Below are 17,189 nucleotides of genomic sequence, written 5' to 3'. Positions count from 1 at the left end.
GTTAGCCTGTCTTCATCCAGGCGAGATTTATGCCATCTCCTTTCCAGTTTCCGTTCTTTGCGTTTAAGGACCCGAAGTTCTGGAGAAAACCAAGGTGAGTGTTTCTGAGTGGGGCATAAGACCATTTTTAGTGGTGGTGTTTTCTGTAAGGTCTTGGCTACGTATCTATTCCAGATGTCAACCTGTTCTGACACTGCAGTTTTCTTTTCATCCACATGTGAATAATCCAAGGCCTCTAGGAAATTCTCAGCGGTCAACTTTTTTTTTTTGTCTCTGATCTCCTTCCAAACTCTGGAAGGTGCCATTTGTTTTAGGTGGTCACTTAGGGAAAATTTAATTAGAAAACGGTCTGACCATGATAAGGGTGTTAAGTGGAGGAGTGGCCTAGTGGTTAGAGCACTGGTCTTGCAATCCAGAGGTGGCCAGTTCAAATCCCACTGCTGCTCTTTGTAATCTTGGGCAAGTCACTTAACCCTCCATTGCATCACGTACAAACTTAGATTGTGAGCCCTCCTGGGACAGAGAAATTTCCAGAGTACCTGAATGTAACTCACCTTGAGCGACTACTGAAAAATGTGTGAGCAAAATTTAAATAAATAAATAAATTTCAATACTGTTATCCCAGAATTCTAGGTATATACCCCCTTTGTAGAATACTAGGTCTAGTATGTAACCCTTTTCGTGGGTTGGAGAATTGATCACCTGTGTAAATCTTAGTGCTGTCATCGTGTCCACAAAGGCAGCAGTGGTGGTATCTGTGGTTTCGATGTATAGATTGAAGTCTCCCACGATCACTAGCTTAGTGTAATTCACGGTCACCTGAGTAATCAGGTCTAGGAGTTCTTGCACAGATAATGTGTTGATACGAGGTGCTCGGTATACCACAAGCAGCCAGACTGGTTTCTCTTCTTCAAGTTGGATTAAAAGAAATTCTGATTCACGTAGCTGGGGGATGGATATTCTACACACTTTGATTGTATCCTGAATCAAGACTGCTACTCCTCCACCTAGTCTTCCTGGTCTTGGTTGATATTGGATGTTGAAACCTGCTGGGCATAGTTCAGCCAGTGGTAAACCACCACTTTCATCTAGCTACGTTTCACTTATTCCTAGGAAGTCAAGATGCTGTTCATGTATGGCATCATGGGTCACCGAGGACTTCTTTGCAGCTGATCTGGCATTCACCAATCCTATAGTTCCCAAGGGTGGTCTAGTCTGGGGGTGCTGGGGTTAGCTTTGGTCTGGCAATGAAGTGATCTTTTAAGTACTGTTATGTAGGTGTTTGACCTCTTGCACTTTTGCTTTCTCTTTGGTTGGGGGAAATTGTGGTTTCCTCTCCCACACACCACTGGGATACTCAAAGTCTCATGGTGTGTGGGACCAAGGCACATTTTTTGTGTCAAAAGCTAGTTAAGCAAACTTTCACTGGGTGGAACTGCAGTCCACCCTGTGGAGTTCATCCTGTGGATCAGCAATCTTACTAGTTGGCAATGCAGGGTTAAGTCTTTAAATAATATAAAAGAACAGACCTTTTTAAAGTTGTAAATTCAGACCGGGCATGCAAGATCAAAGGCTTCCAGCAACAGAGAAACAAATGGCTGTACTTAGCACTTCTATGTTAATTTCTTTGGAGAATTAATGCAGAGGAGTTGACTTTAGTTTTAAGGAATGTAACAGATTCAGAATTTTAGAAATAGTTATATAGTTAAAATACATTTTTAACTCACGAATTGTAGGTATGAACTTTATAATTTCTGATTCTGATATCCTTGGATGGTTCAACTGATGCAGGCTTTTTCTTTGTTGTCCACGAGGAGGGTTACATGTAAATATAGATCCAGCTCCGATCACAGGGCATGAGGAGACTTATTTGTAATGTGAAGGGAAGATAAAGTATCTTTTCTCCAGCCAAAATAAATGAAAAGTTCAAAATAAAATTGAGGACTGGTGCCTTAACACAGACTGAGCAGAAGTCAGTAAAAGTTTGGGTTGTAAATAAGCAGAAAGTGTATTATTTAATCTAAGTTGTAGAGCCTGGTGTTAATCCAGCCAGCCAGCCAGCTCAGCCCATCATAAGTTCTAGAATTGAATTCAAGCTTGAGTTTGACTGGGATATTCTTCTTGGTGAGTCATTCTATTAAAGCTTTTCCTTTCCATTTCTGTTCATTCTGCTGCCAAAAGGTGAGTATTCACACCAGTCCCAGGTCCATGACAGATTGGAAGAAGTTTTCCTCCAAGATTTTTATTTATTTATTGCATTTGTATCCCACATTATCCCACCTATTTGCAGGCTCAATGTGGCTTACATAGTTTTGTTAACATGGAGGGACATAATCGAACGTTGCCGGAGATCTATTGTGGTGGCAGTGGTACAGTTGGCCGGAACCGTATTATCGAAAAAGATGGCCGGCCATTTTTTTCGATAATACGGTTTAGCCCGGCCAAATGGCGTGGATTTCACTGGGTTTGAGATGGCCGGGTTTGTTTTTCAGTGATAATGGAAAAAAATACCGGCGATCTCTAACCTGGCGAAATCCAAGCCATTTGGTTGTGGGAGGAGCCAGCATTTGTAGCGCACTGGTCCCCCTGACATGCCAGGACACCAACTGGGCACCCTAGACATGTGGCTACAGTGGGTTTTGGAGGGCTCCCATTACCAGCACAAGTGTTACAGGTGGGGGGGGGGGGGGGGGGGGGATGGGTCTGGGTCCGCCTGCCTTAAGTGCACTGCGGTACCCACTAAAAGTGCTCCAGGGACAGGACTTGCTGCTGTATAAGTTTGCCACACCAGTTGACACCTGAACACTAATCTCTTTGAAAAAGCCCTTTATTTGAATAAGCACGTTTACTCACAGTTAACTGCAGATCAGAGGTTGTGCCCCACTGGCAAAGAGTCTTCCTGGTACTGAGATTAGCAGTAGGTCAGAGCTGGCAGAATGGTGTACAATGCCCTCTTTCAGCCACATTCAAGGTAAGAACTAAGTTCTCTAACATGGCTAACACATGAAAGGGATCTAAAAGTGGCTTACAAACATGGCCACTACCTCATGGACTAACGGAAGTAAAACAGGGCACACTCTGACCCAGTTAGCAGGGGGAAAAGCACCATGGGAGTACAGCTCAGTACCCTACACCCACCACAATGCATTGCTGATGCGACTCTGCAGTGCACCTAACAGAAAAGGTGTCACACTCACCCGAGAGCCACATCACAACCAGGGAAAGGCTGTTGGAGGAGAGAACACATTTTGCCATCATGGAGGTGGGTACAGCATTTGAGGCTGGCATATAGGTTGGCAAAAAAGGTTTTTAATTTATTTTTTTTAGTATGGGAGGGGGTTGGTGACCACTGGGGGAGTATGGGGAGGTCATCCCCCATTCCCTCCGGTGGTCATCTGGTCAGTTGGGGCACCTTTTTGAGGCTTGGTCATGAAAATAAAAGGACCAAGTAAACCCGGCGAAATACTGCTTATCGCCGGGTTTTTTTTCCATTATTGGCGAAAGCCGGCCATCTGGTAGCCACGCTCATGCTTGTCCATGTCCCGCCTTTGCTTAGCCGGCGACACGCCCCTTTGAACTTTCGCTGGCGAGGCGACGGGAAAGCGGCGATGCTGTCAAAAACGCAGCTTTCAATTATACCGATTTCGCCGCTTTTCCGAGATTGCCGGCCATCTCCCGATTTGTGTCGGGAAATGGCCGGCGATCACTTTCGATTTTAAGCTGGATAGTCATTGCGGGTTCAATGTGGCTTACATATTTTGATTAGCAAAGTCATTGTAGAGTGACAGATACATTTAATATTGTGTCGAGGTTAGGTAAGGGTAGAAGGAATTTGTACCAATTATCTTTCCCTCAATCTTCACAAGTCTCCCTACCCCCCACTGCTGCAAAGCATTCTGAAAACATAATGCTGCCACCACCTTACTTTACTATAGGGATGGTCTTAGGGTGACATGCTATGTTCGTATTACATACACATATCACTTAAGAGTTGATATCAAAAAGTTCCACTTGGGTCTCACCAGACTACTAACCCTAAACGTTTTTCTAAAAATGATATGAATTACATCATATGGCTTTTCTGAGAACAGTGGTTTCCTTCTTGTCACCGTCCCAACCAGGCCATGTTTGTAGAGTAATCTTGAAAAGTTTCAACAGTTAACATTTTCCCCTGTCTCAGTCACAGACCTCTGTAGTTCTTTCAGAATAATTTGGAGCTCTACTGTGCCCACCTTCAGCAGTTTCCCTAAGCCATAACTGCTGACTTTAGAGGGCAGTCTGATCAAGGTAGTATCTTGATGGTGCCAAACCTTTTCCACTTTATGACTGACCTAACGGTGCTCCAAGGAATAGTTAAATATTTAGAAATTTTCTCATTGGCTTCCCCCAAATTGTACCACTTTGAGTAATTTTATCCCAGATCTTTCACAACTCCTTACTTTATATGTGTGACCCATTGAGCAAAAAGGTACCAAAAGCGGGGTATGTGACATAGACTACAAGATAGAGGGATATCAACTGCCAAATTTCAGCTTTAGGTATAGACTAATTATGCCTTTAAAAAATGAGAAATGTTTATTTATTTAAAAAAAGTAATTAACCCCAGAAATCACATACCTCACTTTAGGTACCTTTTAGAAAATGAAAACCATCAAAGTTGTGAAAAATAAATTGTATAGTCTCATTTTACTGACCCTACAGAAACAGCTTGTTTATCCAGGGGTGTTCACATCAGGTTAGCTACCATGATTGGACACAGGTGGGACATGTTTAATTTATTACAGGTCTGGTTAAGGCAGTTTATAGAAACAACTTTTGCTATGTATGACAGAGGGTGTAGAGACTTGTGTAGTCTAGACTTTTTGAATTGTTAATTTCATTTTGATATTTTTGTAATTGTTCTTTTACATTGAAAGTATGGAGTGAAACAAATTCCTACTTTAACATACTTTGAATTCCATTTTTTTAAGGAAGTGAAAAGTTATAAAGGTGTGAAGACTTTTGAAGTATATTGTTACATTCAACAAATTAAGGCTTTACCAAATGAGGTGTTTGGTTATGTTTATCGTTTGTCTTTTTCTTGAGCTGTAGTATCTAAATTAATCTAATCTGGAACACTTATTACTCCCTTAATCCTGAAAAGGTACCAAGGTGGTTCACAGCAAAGTAGCCAATACAATCATAACAAAGTTACAATTTAGAACTAAAATGTCAGACATCAGTTATCTATAATTAAAGAGAAAGGTTTGTAATTTTTTATGGAAGGAAAAACACAAGAATTCCTGTTTAATAAACAAAGATAGACTGTTCCAAATATGTGCTGCTTGGTACAGGAATGAACTCTCCAACATTCATTTGTAACACAACCCCTTAATTGAAGGGAAGTTTGGTAAACTGTGGTCCTCTGAATGTAAAGTGCAGTTACAAGTTGGTCCTTCTATTAAACCAATCACATGCTCTGATGCCTGACCATATAAAGCTTTAAAAATAATTCATAGCACTTAAAAAATTATACATGCCTCAACTGAGAGCCAGTGGAGTTTTATGAGCAAGAGTGAAAGTCATATTTTTAAGATCTAAATATTGACCTAGATGTTGATTTTTTTAAGAGCTGCAATATAATATAATTAACTAAACAAGATGATGTATGAACCTCTCATGCTGCATAGTATCTTTGGTACAGAATTTTGCACTTGTTTACAGTATTTATTATGTAGTATACATGGTAAATAGCAACAGATAAGACCGAAAAGCCCATTTAGTCTGTCCAGTTTACATCTATCCACTTAGGATATATACATTCTAATATAGATGCCCCCCATGTCTTTTACTTCACTTTTTAGACATTAGAAACAATGTATTCTATAATAACTAGACTAGAAAGAGTCAGCTGGGTAAATGCAGTAATCAATGGCAATGCAGCTCTACAATACTCAGTCAACCTATTACAAGGCAGTTTTTAATATGATCAGTACAGAAATTCTACATAGGAAACTAGGTGAAAAATGTAGCGCTCTGTTCATTAAAATAAAACAAATAATACACTGTACAACAGAAACATTTTATAGGACTATGGGGTTGGTACATAGTACCTTGTAAGAAGGATGTGTACTCAAGAAAAGAGTGGCCACACAAAGGGAAAAGTTGACTAGCCACAAGTCAGCTTAAAATGGTGATTCCCAATCCTGTCCTAGAGGCACATACTGTACTTCAAGACACATTACACTTAAGTCTATCTCAAGCATACTCATTGTGGCAATCCTGAAAACCTGCCTAGCCAGGTGGTTATAAAGAAGTGTATTTTTTTTTTAAAGACACCACCAGATAAATCAAGTGAGGGGAATGTCACTTCCAGCAGGAGTTCCTGCTCTCATCTGAACAGAAGTACCCTGAAATTTCAAAGGCCTATTTCAATCCACATTTCTAAAACCACTCTCTGATGACTAAGCAAAGTGCAAGTTCCAAGTATGCAGAAAGTGTACATCATGATAACCAAAATTGAATGCTTGAGAAATTTAGATATGTTTACATATTGTATCTGTTTTCACTGTAATTCCATGGCTTCTAAAAACTTTAAGCCTGTATAATGACTTCACATCAATCACTTCAGCTAGAGTTACTAACATGCATTACAGTATTAGAGCATGTTAGCTTTAACATACTTTATTAGAAGGTCCCACTAAATTAAATGGAACCCTAAAATAACATACATTAAAATGTCAGCGCATGTTAGTAACTTCAGATGTTAGTTCGCAAACTAAAACCTTAAAAGTTTTATATCTGGTATCTCATTATATACTTTAATTATCAAATGAGATTATTATAGAAGCACAGGTGTAACTAAAAATCTAGTATTAAAGATCACACTTTTTCAGAGGTAGTTCATCTCACATCACTTTTTACATTTCTATCAAAAGAGACAAGATACTCTGTGACCTCTAAATTTGAACCATACCTGCTGGTACTTGTCTTGATCATCAATATAACCCATGATGATACCAAGGCTTTTTATAACAGCTTCCCGTACCATGTCAGCTTTATCCTCCATTAGCATCTGCTGTAGCATGGATAGAACCAGTGAGCTACGGATCTCTTTCTGGAAAAAAAAAGAGTAAGAAATTCTGCTATTCAATATGGTAAAAATATTGATTTTTAATAAGGGGATCATAAGCAGAATCGGACTTAAATTTCAAAATACACTTTGAAATGTCTGTATACAAATGCTAGAAGACTGAAAAATAAGATAGGAGAGTATAAAGTATATAGCACTAGATGAACAGGTAAATAAACAAGCATCTCAGAGACTTGGTGGAATAACCAATGGGACATTATGATACTAAGATAAAATGTATTTTGCAATATAGGGTGGATAAAATGGGGGGCATGGGGGTTAGCGCAATATATTAGATAGAAATTTTAGTTAAAAAAATAAGAAAGACTGCAATTGAAAAATTCAAGTGTGAAGGGAAAAAGAATACTGGTGGGGCTCTACTACCATTCGGCTGCCTAGAATGAACAAATGGTAGGGATAGGGGATTTGATATACTGCCTTTCTGTGGTTACAATCAAAGTGGTTTTATATACAGTGCACTCCATTTAAATGCACATTGGATAAGCGCATGCTCTGTTTAACTGCATGCCGTACGTCGGTCCCGTTTTTGGCACCATCAATTTCTATGGGGACAAACTTCGGTTTAGCGCACCACTGATAAGTGCAAGATTCACTTATATTATTGCATTATATTATTATATGCTTGGTTCAAGACCGCTCCTCTGCAGGAAAGACTCCGCATAAGCGCGCGAACGGAATATGGAAGCCGATTGGCGGATGACAACCAACAAGATTTCAAATTTACTGCCTCTTTAACTGCCACGGGCAGAATAAGCGAAAGAATGTTGTTAGAGCGTACACCAGGGTCGTCTTTGCGGCGGAACTGTAAGACTTTAACACTGGCTGAACGAATAGAAGTTCTTAAAAAATTAGAAAACAAACGAAGTCAAGCATCTATTGATACAGAATATGGTGTCAATCCCAGTCAAATTTCACGTGTCTTGAAGCAGAAAGACCAGCTTCTGGAACACTGGCAAAACAATACAAATCCACAACGGAAACGAAAACGGGCAGGAAAACCTGAGGAGGGAGGTAGAAGATGCTCTTCTTCGGTGGTTTTCTCGAGTCAGGAGCACACAGTTTCCTGTCAGTGGTCCACTGCTTATGGAGAAAGCTAACCAGCTAGCTGAAAGTCTTGCACTAACTGAATTCAAAGCCACTGTTGGATGGTTGGAAAGATGGAAGGAGAGGAACAGCATAAAATTCAAGAAACAGTATGATGAGAAACAAGACGCTGATGACTTTGGTGCTGAAAATTGGGTTGTTTCAGTTCTTCCTACCATCTTGAACGAGTTTGCACCTCGTGACATTTTCAATGCTGACAAAAATGGTCTCCACTGGCGAGCGATTCCTGATGGATCATTTGCATTCAAACATGCCGAAACTACTGGATGTAAAACATCGAAGGACCGACTGACGATCCTCCTTTGCTGCAATATGGATGGGAGTGAGAAGTTGGAACCCCTCGTCATTGGAGAGCAAACAGCCCCATTGCTTCAAGAAAGTTAAGCGACTTCCTGTGTCATACAAGGCTAACGCAAATTCATGGATGACTGGGGAAATTTGGAAGCAGTGGCTAAAGAAGTTAGACACTAGAATGCGGGCACAAAAGCGTCAGATTTTGCTGCTTTGTGATAACTGTGCTGCAAACTGGGATGATGTCAGGCTGTCTAACGTCAAGGTGGTAGGTGGTCTTCCTGCCACCAAACACTACCTCTCTGATTCAACCTATGGATCAGGGCATAATAGCCAATTTCAAACAACATTATCGGGCTCTTGTGCTACGTCATCTGATGAGCGTTATGGATGACCAGACTGGCAAGGATAAACGTGCTGTTGAACTGGCTCGCTTAACATTCTTGAAGCAACGGGGCTGTTTGCTCTTTCCAATGACGAGTGGTTCCAACCTCTCACTCCCATCCATATTGCAGCAAAGGAGGTTCGTCAGTTGGTCCTTCGACGTTTTACTTCCTGTAGTTTCGGCTTGTTTGAATGCAAGTGTTCCATTAGGAATCGCTCGCCAGTAGAGACCGTTTTTGTCAGCATACAAATCATTTCTATAGCGCTACCAGTCGTACGCAGCGCTTTACAATTGAACATGAAGAAAAGACAGTCCCTGCTCAAAAGAGCTTACAATCTAACGAGGTGCAAACTCGTTAAAGATGGTAGGAAGAACTGAAACAACCCTACTACTACTAACTACTACTACTAACATTTCTAAAGCGCTACTAGGGTTACGCAGCGCTGTACAATTTAAACATAGAAGGACAGCCCCTGCTCAAAGAGTTTACAATCTAAAAGACAAGAGAACAATCTAAAGACAAGTGTACAATCTAGAGGACAAGTGAACAGATAATCTGATAGGGTGGATAGATTGGGGCATTCTATATTTCTCAAGCGGTTAGGCGCCGAAGGCAGCATTGAAGAGGTGAGTTTTAAGCAGAGATTTGAAGATGGGTAGGGAAGGGGCATGGCGTATGGGTAAAGGAAGATTGTTCCAGGCATAGGGTGAGGCAAGGCAGAATGAGCGGAGCCTGGAGTTGGCAGTGGTGGAGAAGGGTACTGAGAGAAGGGCTCTGTCCTGTGAGTGGAGGTTACGGGCGGGAACATAGGGGGAGATGACGGTGGAGAGGTAGTGAGGAGCCGCAGACTGAGTGCATTTGTAGGTAAGGAGGAGGAGCTTGAATTGTATGCGATATCTGATCGGAAGCCAATGAAGTGATTTGAGGAGAGCAGAGCACACCATTCAGTGGAACACCATCACCACCACTAACAAAAATCTACATATCAACCAACTTATATTGGGACCAAGTCCAAAATAAAAAGTGGAAAATATAAAACCTCAAAACCATACAGATACACCTTAGTTAACCACAACTTCTGAGCTCTGTGACATCTAAAGAACTTACAAAATACTCTCCAGTGTTAAAACGTTGTATGTTATTTAACAATCTGTATTCTTGTGTACATAAACAGTCGCAAAAAATTGTCAGTGGGTCCCACAAACAAGCTGGTTCATCTACAGAAGAGCACATATAATGGCCTCCACAAGAAAGAGTATGATGATGAGACTTAAGAAAACCAAAAGAGGGAACCAGAGACTCACAGCTTAGACACAGAATAGTTGTGAAATTCAAGAGGATACTGGAAAGCAGAACTAACAAGCAGGCAAGAGTGTGATGCTAAAACTACTGAATAATGCAGAGTGACAAGGAAATAGTTCTGGGTTAACATCATCCCATTAAATAAAGTACTGCAAATGAAAAAAAAAAAAGGGGAATTAGCGAAAAGTAATAATTAAACAGCTGTGTTTGTTTTTTATTGGATCCCTAACAAAATAATCCCCATGTTTTTAATGTGTTTGTGATACTACGACCTGATGTGCTGTCCCTTTTCTGTGAACTGGCAACATATAAGCTATAAATCTGGCATTATAACACATAGTAGCATACTTAAAATCATGATGAAGGACATCTTTCACTACCAAATCTTACAACAGAGAAACAGAATGAGAGCAGAAAATGACACGGCTCATCTAGTCTGCCCATTTTCCCTTACTGTTCTAATATCACCTTCACCCATAAAGGAGTAGAAGCCCAGTTACATACTTTCGAATTTCAGAGAAGTTAAAGGCTACTTACAGGAAGATAAGGTGCTAAGGCTCCACATGACTCTGCCACAAGTAGCCTTCTCTCTGGGTACTTGTGGTTGATCTAAGGCAAAGCAAAGAAAAAAAATCAATTATTATTTCTTTCCACCTTCTTAACCAAAAATGTTAATCAAAATGAGAGGTTTTTAAAATAAAGTGATTATTAGAAACCTTAAATAACTTGAAAACAAGATATAGAAATTAATCCAAGGTATCATGCTCGACAAACAAAATTACTGGTATGTTACAAAACTGCCCATCACTAACCCTGAATTACAGTTAAACTTATTTATTTTTTATACAATATTATTCTTGGGAGATAAACCAGCTCATTTTCGAAAGAGAAGGGCGCACATCTTTCCACACAAATCGGGAGATGGGCGTCCTTCTCTCAGGGGCGCCAGAATCGAAAAAAAATAGGCGTCCCTGGCGAGAATTTGGTCCGCTTTTTTTGGTCCCAAGTCACAAAAAAGTGCACGAACTGCCCAAATGACCACCAGAAGGAATAGGGGATGACCTCCCCTGACTCCCCCAGTGGTCACTAACCCCCTCCCACCCTCAAAAAGTAACTTTAAGAACTTTTTTTTGCCAGCCTCAAATGTCATACTCCGTCAGGTCCATGACAGCAGTATGCAGGTCCCTGGAGCAGTTTCAGTGGGTGCAGTGCAATTCAGGCAGGCGGACCCAGGCCCAACCCCCTTCCTACCTGTTACACTCGTGGTGGAAAATGGGAGCCCTTCAAAACCCACCAGAAACCCACTGCACTCACATGTGGGTGCCCCCCTTCACCCCTTAGGGCATAGTAGTGGTGTATAATTGTGGGGAGTGGGTTTTGGGGGGCTCAGCACCCAAGGTAAGGGAGCTATGCACCTGGGACCAATTTGCCAAGTCCACTGTAGTGTCCCCTAGAGTGCCCGGTTGGTGCCCTGGCATGTGAGGGGGACCAGTGCACTACGAATCCTGGCCCCTCCCACGACCAAATGCCTTGGATTGGTTCATTTTTGAGATGGGCGCCATCGGTTTCCATTATGGGGGAAAACCGAGGGCGCCCATCTCTAAATCCAGCGAACTCAACATTTAGGTCGAGATTTGGGCACCCCAACCGTATTTTCGAAACGCAAGATGGACGCCCATCTCGTTCGAAAATACGGTTGGGCCCGCCCCTTCGCTGCGCCGTCCTCGGAGATGGGCGCCCTTAGCGATGGGCGTCCCCGTTTGAAAATGCCCCTCAAAGTCTTTTGGAGTGCAACAAAACAAATAAGCCTCTTGAAATCTCTTCATGTTGCAAAAACAGTGGCTATCATAAAAGGACAACAATGTTAATTTAACTTAAAAAATGAATCCAGTGAGTGTGCGCTTCTGAAACTACTAAATTAACCAAAATCTATTGGGGGGGGGGGGGGGGGGAGAAATCCTGATAGTTTGCCTTTTAGTACTCTTTGAAAATGATTTAACTGCCCATATACATAAATTATATTTAAAAATGGAATTATAAGCCAAGAAATGGAGCTGAGATTTTAAAGGACTTAAGCTAGTACCAGCACCTGCTACCTGGATAAGTCCCACTGAAAGGTATTCAGTGGCACTATCCAGATAGTACCGCTGAATATCTTCACATAATGCCTCAATACTATCTGGCTAGTACCAAGGATGGAGTCGAGTAGGAGACCAGAGTCATCTGGGTAACGGTGAATTTCAGTACCATTACCTGGATAACTATCCCAACAGCAGCTGATTATGACCACTCTCCAGACATAGGCCCATACCGTATCACTCTATCTGGTTAATAAGTGGCAGTGCTGCTGAACATCCAGTATTTTTTGCCTCTGATGGCTAGCATTCAAAAACCCTTACTGCTGTAGGCTTGGTATCAAGGGGTATATACATTTTTTGTTTTCAAAACTGAATGTTTCTACCAATAACTGTACATTTATGAGAATGATGAAAATGCATTAAAAATTGTATTTTCTAAAAAACAAACAAACCCTGCTTTCCTATATCTAACCATCTCTGGGTAAAGGCGACTATAATCACCAGAAACAAAAAATGAGGTTTTAATGAATTCTGTTAGAGCAAAGAATTTGTAATACAACAATCCAAAACCATCTTTTTATGGGAAGAAATTCAAACATAACTTTTTCAGGTTGCTTATGGACCCAAAACATGAAGAAAAAAAATAATAAAATCAGCCACTCTCAACATTTTGGATTCGCTAATTTATCACCTTTTCCTAAAGGTGGGCACAAAATATTTAAAAAACCTGAACTGATATACCATTTTGCAGACATCAACTTATCTTTGTAACTAAAACACAAATATATTGAAAGTGGTGCTGGAGAGACCATGAATGTAGGGTAGTCAAGATCTGATCTTAGACTCTGTTGCTGTGCAATACACCAGTTCTGGAAAGATTAATCAGACCTAACTGGCACAGTAGCCCTAGTAAAATCTCTCACCCCTTACAGGTGATTCTTTCAGATACTGCTGTACAGGTCCCAATGTGCAACCACCAGACTTCAAGTTGTGAATCCCATTACCGCAGTTAGTTAAGATTGATTCTCATCCCATCATTCTATTTGGCAATTAGGTTAAAAGTAAGTTCATTTCTGTCATGTGAAAATGGCCAGCTATTATCATATTTTTAGTTTAAGAGGAAGGTATGAAAAGCAGTTCAAGCTCTCATCAAACCCCATGGCTGATGAGCAGCACCCATTTCTTCACCATGGGTGTTCTGATAAGCGTGGCCATGAGCCCATCTTTAAAACAAATTATGGCCACAGGTAATCATATCACTTGTATATCTGACCCAAGTGCCATTCAAAATACTTGGATTATGCTTATAAGGCTGGTTCTACTTCAGATAATTTAAAACAGTGCTTCTCAAGTTAAAAACAAAAGAACATAAGCGTTGACATACTTGGTCAGACCGAAGGTCTATCAAGCTCAGCATCTTGCTTTCAACAGTAGTAATCTGGGTCACAAGTACCTGGCAAGATCCCAAAACAATACATTTTATGCTGCTTATTCTAGGAATAAGCAGTGAATTTTCCCAAGTCCATCTTAATAATGGTTTATGGACTTTTGTTTTAGGAAAATATGTAAAACCTTTTTAAACCCCACTAATTGCTTTTACCACATTCTCTGGCAACAAATTCCAGAGTTTAATTACACACTGAGTGAAGAAATATTTTCTCCAGTTTGTTTTAAATTTACTATTTTGTAGCTTCATTGCGTGCCCCCTAGTCCTAGTATTTTTGGAAAGCATAAACAATCTATTTATCTACCCATTCCACTCCACTCATTATTTTAAATACTATCATATCTCCCCCTCAGCCGTCTTTTCTCCAAGCTGAGGAGCCATAGTAGCTTTAGCCTTTCCTCACAGGGAAGTCGTCCCATCCCCTTTATCATTTTTGTCACCATTCTCTGTACCATTTCTAATTTCACTATATCTTTTTTGAGATGTGGTGACCAGCATTGCAAAAAAGTATTCAAGGTGCAGTCCAACATGGAGTGATAAAAAGGCATTAAAACATCCTCATTTTTGTTTTCCATTCCTTTCCTAATAAAACCTAATATTCTATTTGCTTTCTTAGATGCCGCAGCACACTGAGCAGAAGGCTTCAACGTATCATCAACAATGACACCTAGATCCTTTTCCTGGGCAGTGGCTCCTAATGTGGAACCTTGCATCACATAGCACAGTTCGGGTTCCTCTTTCCCACATGCATCACTTTCCACTTGCTCACATTAAACGTCATCTTGTCATTTGGATGCCCAGTCTTCCAGTCTCGTAAGGTCCTCTTGCAAGTTAACAACGTTCAATAACTTTGTGTCATCAGTAAATTTAACTACCTCACTAGTTATTCCCATCTCTAGATCATTTATAAATATGTAAAAAAGCAGCAGTTCCAGCACAGACCCCTGGGGAACCCCACTATCTACCCTTTTCCATTGAGAATACTGACCATTTAATCCTACTTTCTGTTTTCTCTCTTTTAACCAGTTTTTAATCCACAATAGGACATTACCTCTTATCCCATCACTTTCCAATTTCCTCTGGAGTCTTTCATGAGGTACTTTATCAAATGCCTTTTGAAAATCCATATACACAATATTGACCGGCTCACCTTTATCTATGTTTGTTCACTCCTTTAAAAAAAATTTATTAAATTGGAAAGATAAGATTTCCCTTCACTAAATCCATGTTGGCTTTGTCTCATTAATCCATGCTTATGTATATGCTCTGTAATTTTGTTCTTTATAACAGTCTCTTCCATTTTGCCTGGCACCGACATCAGGCTCACCATTAATTTCCCAGATAATATCTGGAGACCTTTTAAAAAATCTGCGTTACATTGGCCACCCTCCAATCTTCTAATACCATGCTTAATTTTACTAACAATATTTCTGTAAGTTCATTTTTCAATTCTATCAATACTCTGGGATGTATACCATCTGGTCCAGGAAATTTGCTTGCTCTTTCATTTGTCAAATTGCCCCATTACATCTTCCAGGTTTACAGAGATTTGATTCAGTTTCTCTGACTCGTCAGCTTTGAATACCATTTTTAGCACCGGAATCTCTCCCAAATCTTCCTCAGTGAAGACCGAAGCAATGAAATCATTTAATCTCTCCACTAGAGCCTTGTCTTTCCTGATTACCCCCTTTTATCCCTCGGTCATCTAGCGGTCCAGCTGATTCTTTTGCCAGTTTCTTGCTTTTAATATAACTAAAAAAGTTTTACTATGTGTCTTTGCCTCCAACACAATTTTCTTTTCAAAGTCTCCTCGCCTTCCTTATCAGCGCATTGTATTTAACTTGCCATTCCTTATACTATTTCTTATTATTTTCAGTTGGATTCTTCTTTCATATTTGAGGATTTTCTCTAATAGCTTCCTTCACCTTATATTTTAAGCATGCCTGCTGTCATTTGGTCTTCCTTTCTCCTTTTTTAAATAGACGGAATATATTTATCCTGGGCTTCCAGGATGTTATTTTTGAACAGCATCCACGCCTGATGTAAATTTTTGACCTTTGCAGCTGCTCCTCAAAGTTTTTTTCACCATTCTTCTCATTTTATCATAGTCTCCTTGTTGAAAGTTAAATACTAAAATATTGGATTTCCTGTATGTATTGACTCCAGAAGTTATATCAAGGCCGATCATGATATGATCAGCATTATCAAGCGGCCCCAGCAAAATGACCTCTTCCACCAGATCATGTACTCCACTACGGACTAGGTCTAAAATTGTTCCTCCTCTTGTTGGCTCTTGAATCAGCTGCTCCATAAAGTAGTCCTTGATTTTATTAAGGATGTTAACCTCTCTAGCATGCCCTAATGTTTCATTTACTCAGTCAATACTGAGGTAATTGAAATCACCCATTATTATCATGTTGCCCAGTTTGTTAGCCTCCCTATTTTAGGATAACATTTCTACATCTGTCTGTTCATCCTGGCCAGGTGGATGGTAGTACATTCCTAACACTATTTTTTTTCCCTTTTACTCATGGAATTTCAATCCATAGGGATTCTAAGATGTGTTTCGTGTACTTAAGAATTTTTAGTCTATTTGATTCAAGGCCCTCCTTAACATATATTGCGACCCCTCCACCAATTTGATCTACCTTATCACTGCAATATAATTTGTATCCTGGTTGGTCAGTGTCCCACTGGTTATACTCCTTCCACCAGGTCTCAGAGATGCCTATTTTATCTATTTTTTCATTTCATGCAATATAGTCTAACTCTCCCATCTTATTTCTTAGGCTTCTGGCATCTGCATATAAACATTTCTAACTATGTTTGTTGTTCCTATTTACATCTTGCTCAGCAGTTGATAGTGATAATGTGCAATCTTGAAAATGTCTGCTTTTTATTTAAAGACACCTGCTCTACTATGCTCACTATTGCAACCTCGCTATCGGGATGTCCTATCTTCCCTGTTTTGGTGATATCATTGAAAGATACCTTATTCCAAACTATGTGCTTTTGAGAGACAGTCTTCCCCTAATTTCTAGTTTAAAAGCTGCTCTATCTCCTTTATAAATGCCGATCCCAGCAGCCTTTCGGAATAGGCTTCTTCCTTCCACAGAACCTTGCCCAGTTCCTAAAAAATCTAAAACTCTGCACCACTGCCTCATCCACGCATTGAGACTCTGGAGATGTGCCTGTCTCTTGGGCTCTCTGCATGTGGAATGGGGATCATTTTTGAAAATGCTAACCTGGAGGATCTGGATTTCAGCTTACGACCTAGGAGCCTAAATTTGGTCCTAGAGTACCTATTAGCCTGTAGGATTTCAGGATTATCCACACTGCATATGCATGAGATAAAAGTTGCCTAGAAAGGAGATAATGTCTGCAAATCTCCATCTCATGCATATTCCCTGTGGACTTCCTGAAATTCATACTGGCTAGAGGGTAACCTA

General features: G+C 40.3%; 1 protein-coding gene across 2 annotated transcripts in view; it reads right to left on the bottom strand.

Moving 5' to 3' along the window:
• The window catches only part of RELCH (RAB11 binding and LisH domain, coiled-coil and HEAT repeat containing), a 447,561-nt gene that overhangs the window by 265,618 nt on the left and 164,754 nt on the right, over positions 1-17,189 (bottom strand). For both annotated transcript variants that reach the window (XM_030203226.1, XM_030203234.1), the window contains exons 13-14: positions 10,753-10,824; positions 6,956-7,096 (exon numbers count right to left, since the gene is read on the bottom strand). In XM_030203226.1, coding sequence (XP_030059086.1) covers positions 6,956-7,096; positions 10,753-10,824 — 213 coding nt within the window. The remainder of the gene's footprint in view (positions 1-6,955; positions 7,097-10,752; positions 10,825-17,189) is intronic.

This window comes from Microcaecilia unicolor, chromosome 1 (assembly GCF_901765095.1).
Source record: "Microcaecilia unicolor chromosome 1, aMicUni1.1, whole genome shotgun sequence".
Classification (NCBI taxonomy): domain Eukaryota; kingdom Metazoa; phylum Chordata; class Amphibia; order Gymnophiona; family Siphonopidae; genus Microcaecilia; species Microcaecilia unicolor.
Note: the sequence above shows the minus strand (reverse complement) of the source record. Positions and strands in the feature narration are given on the sequence as shown.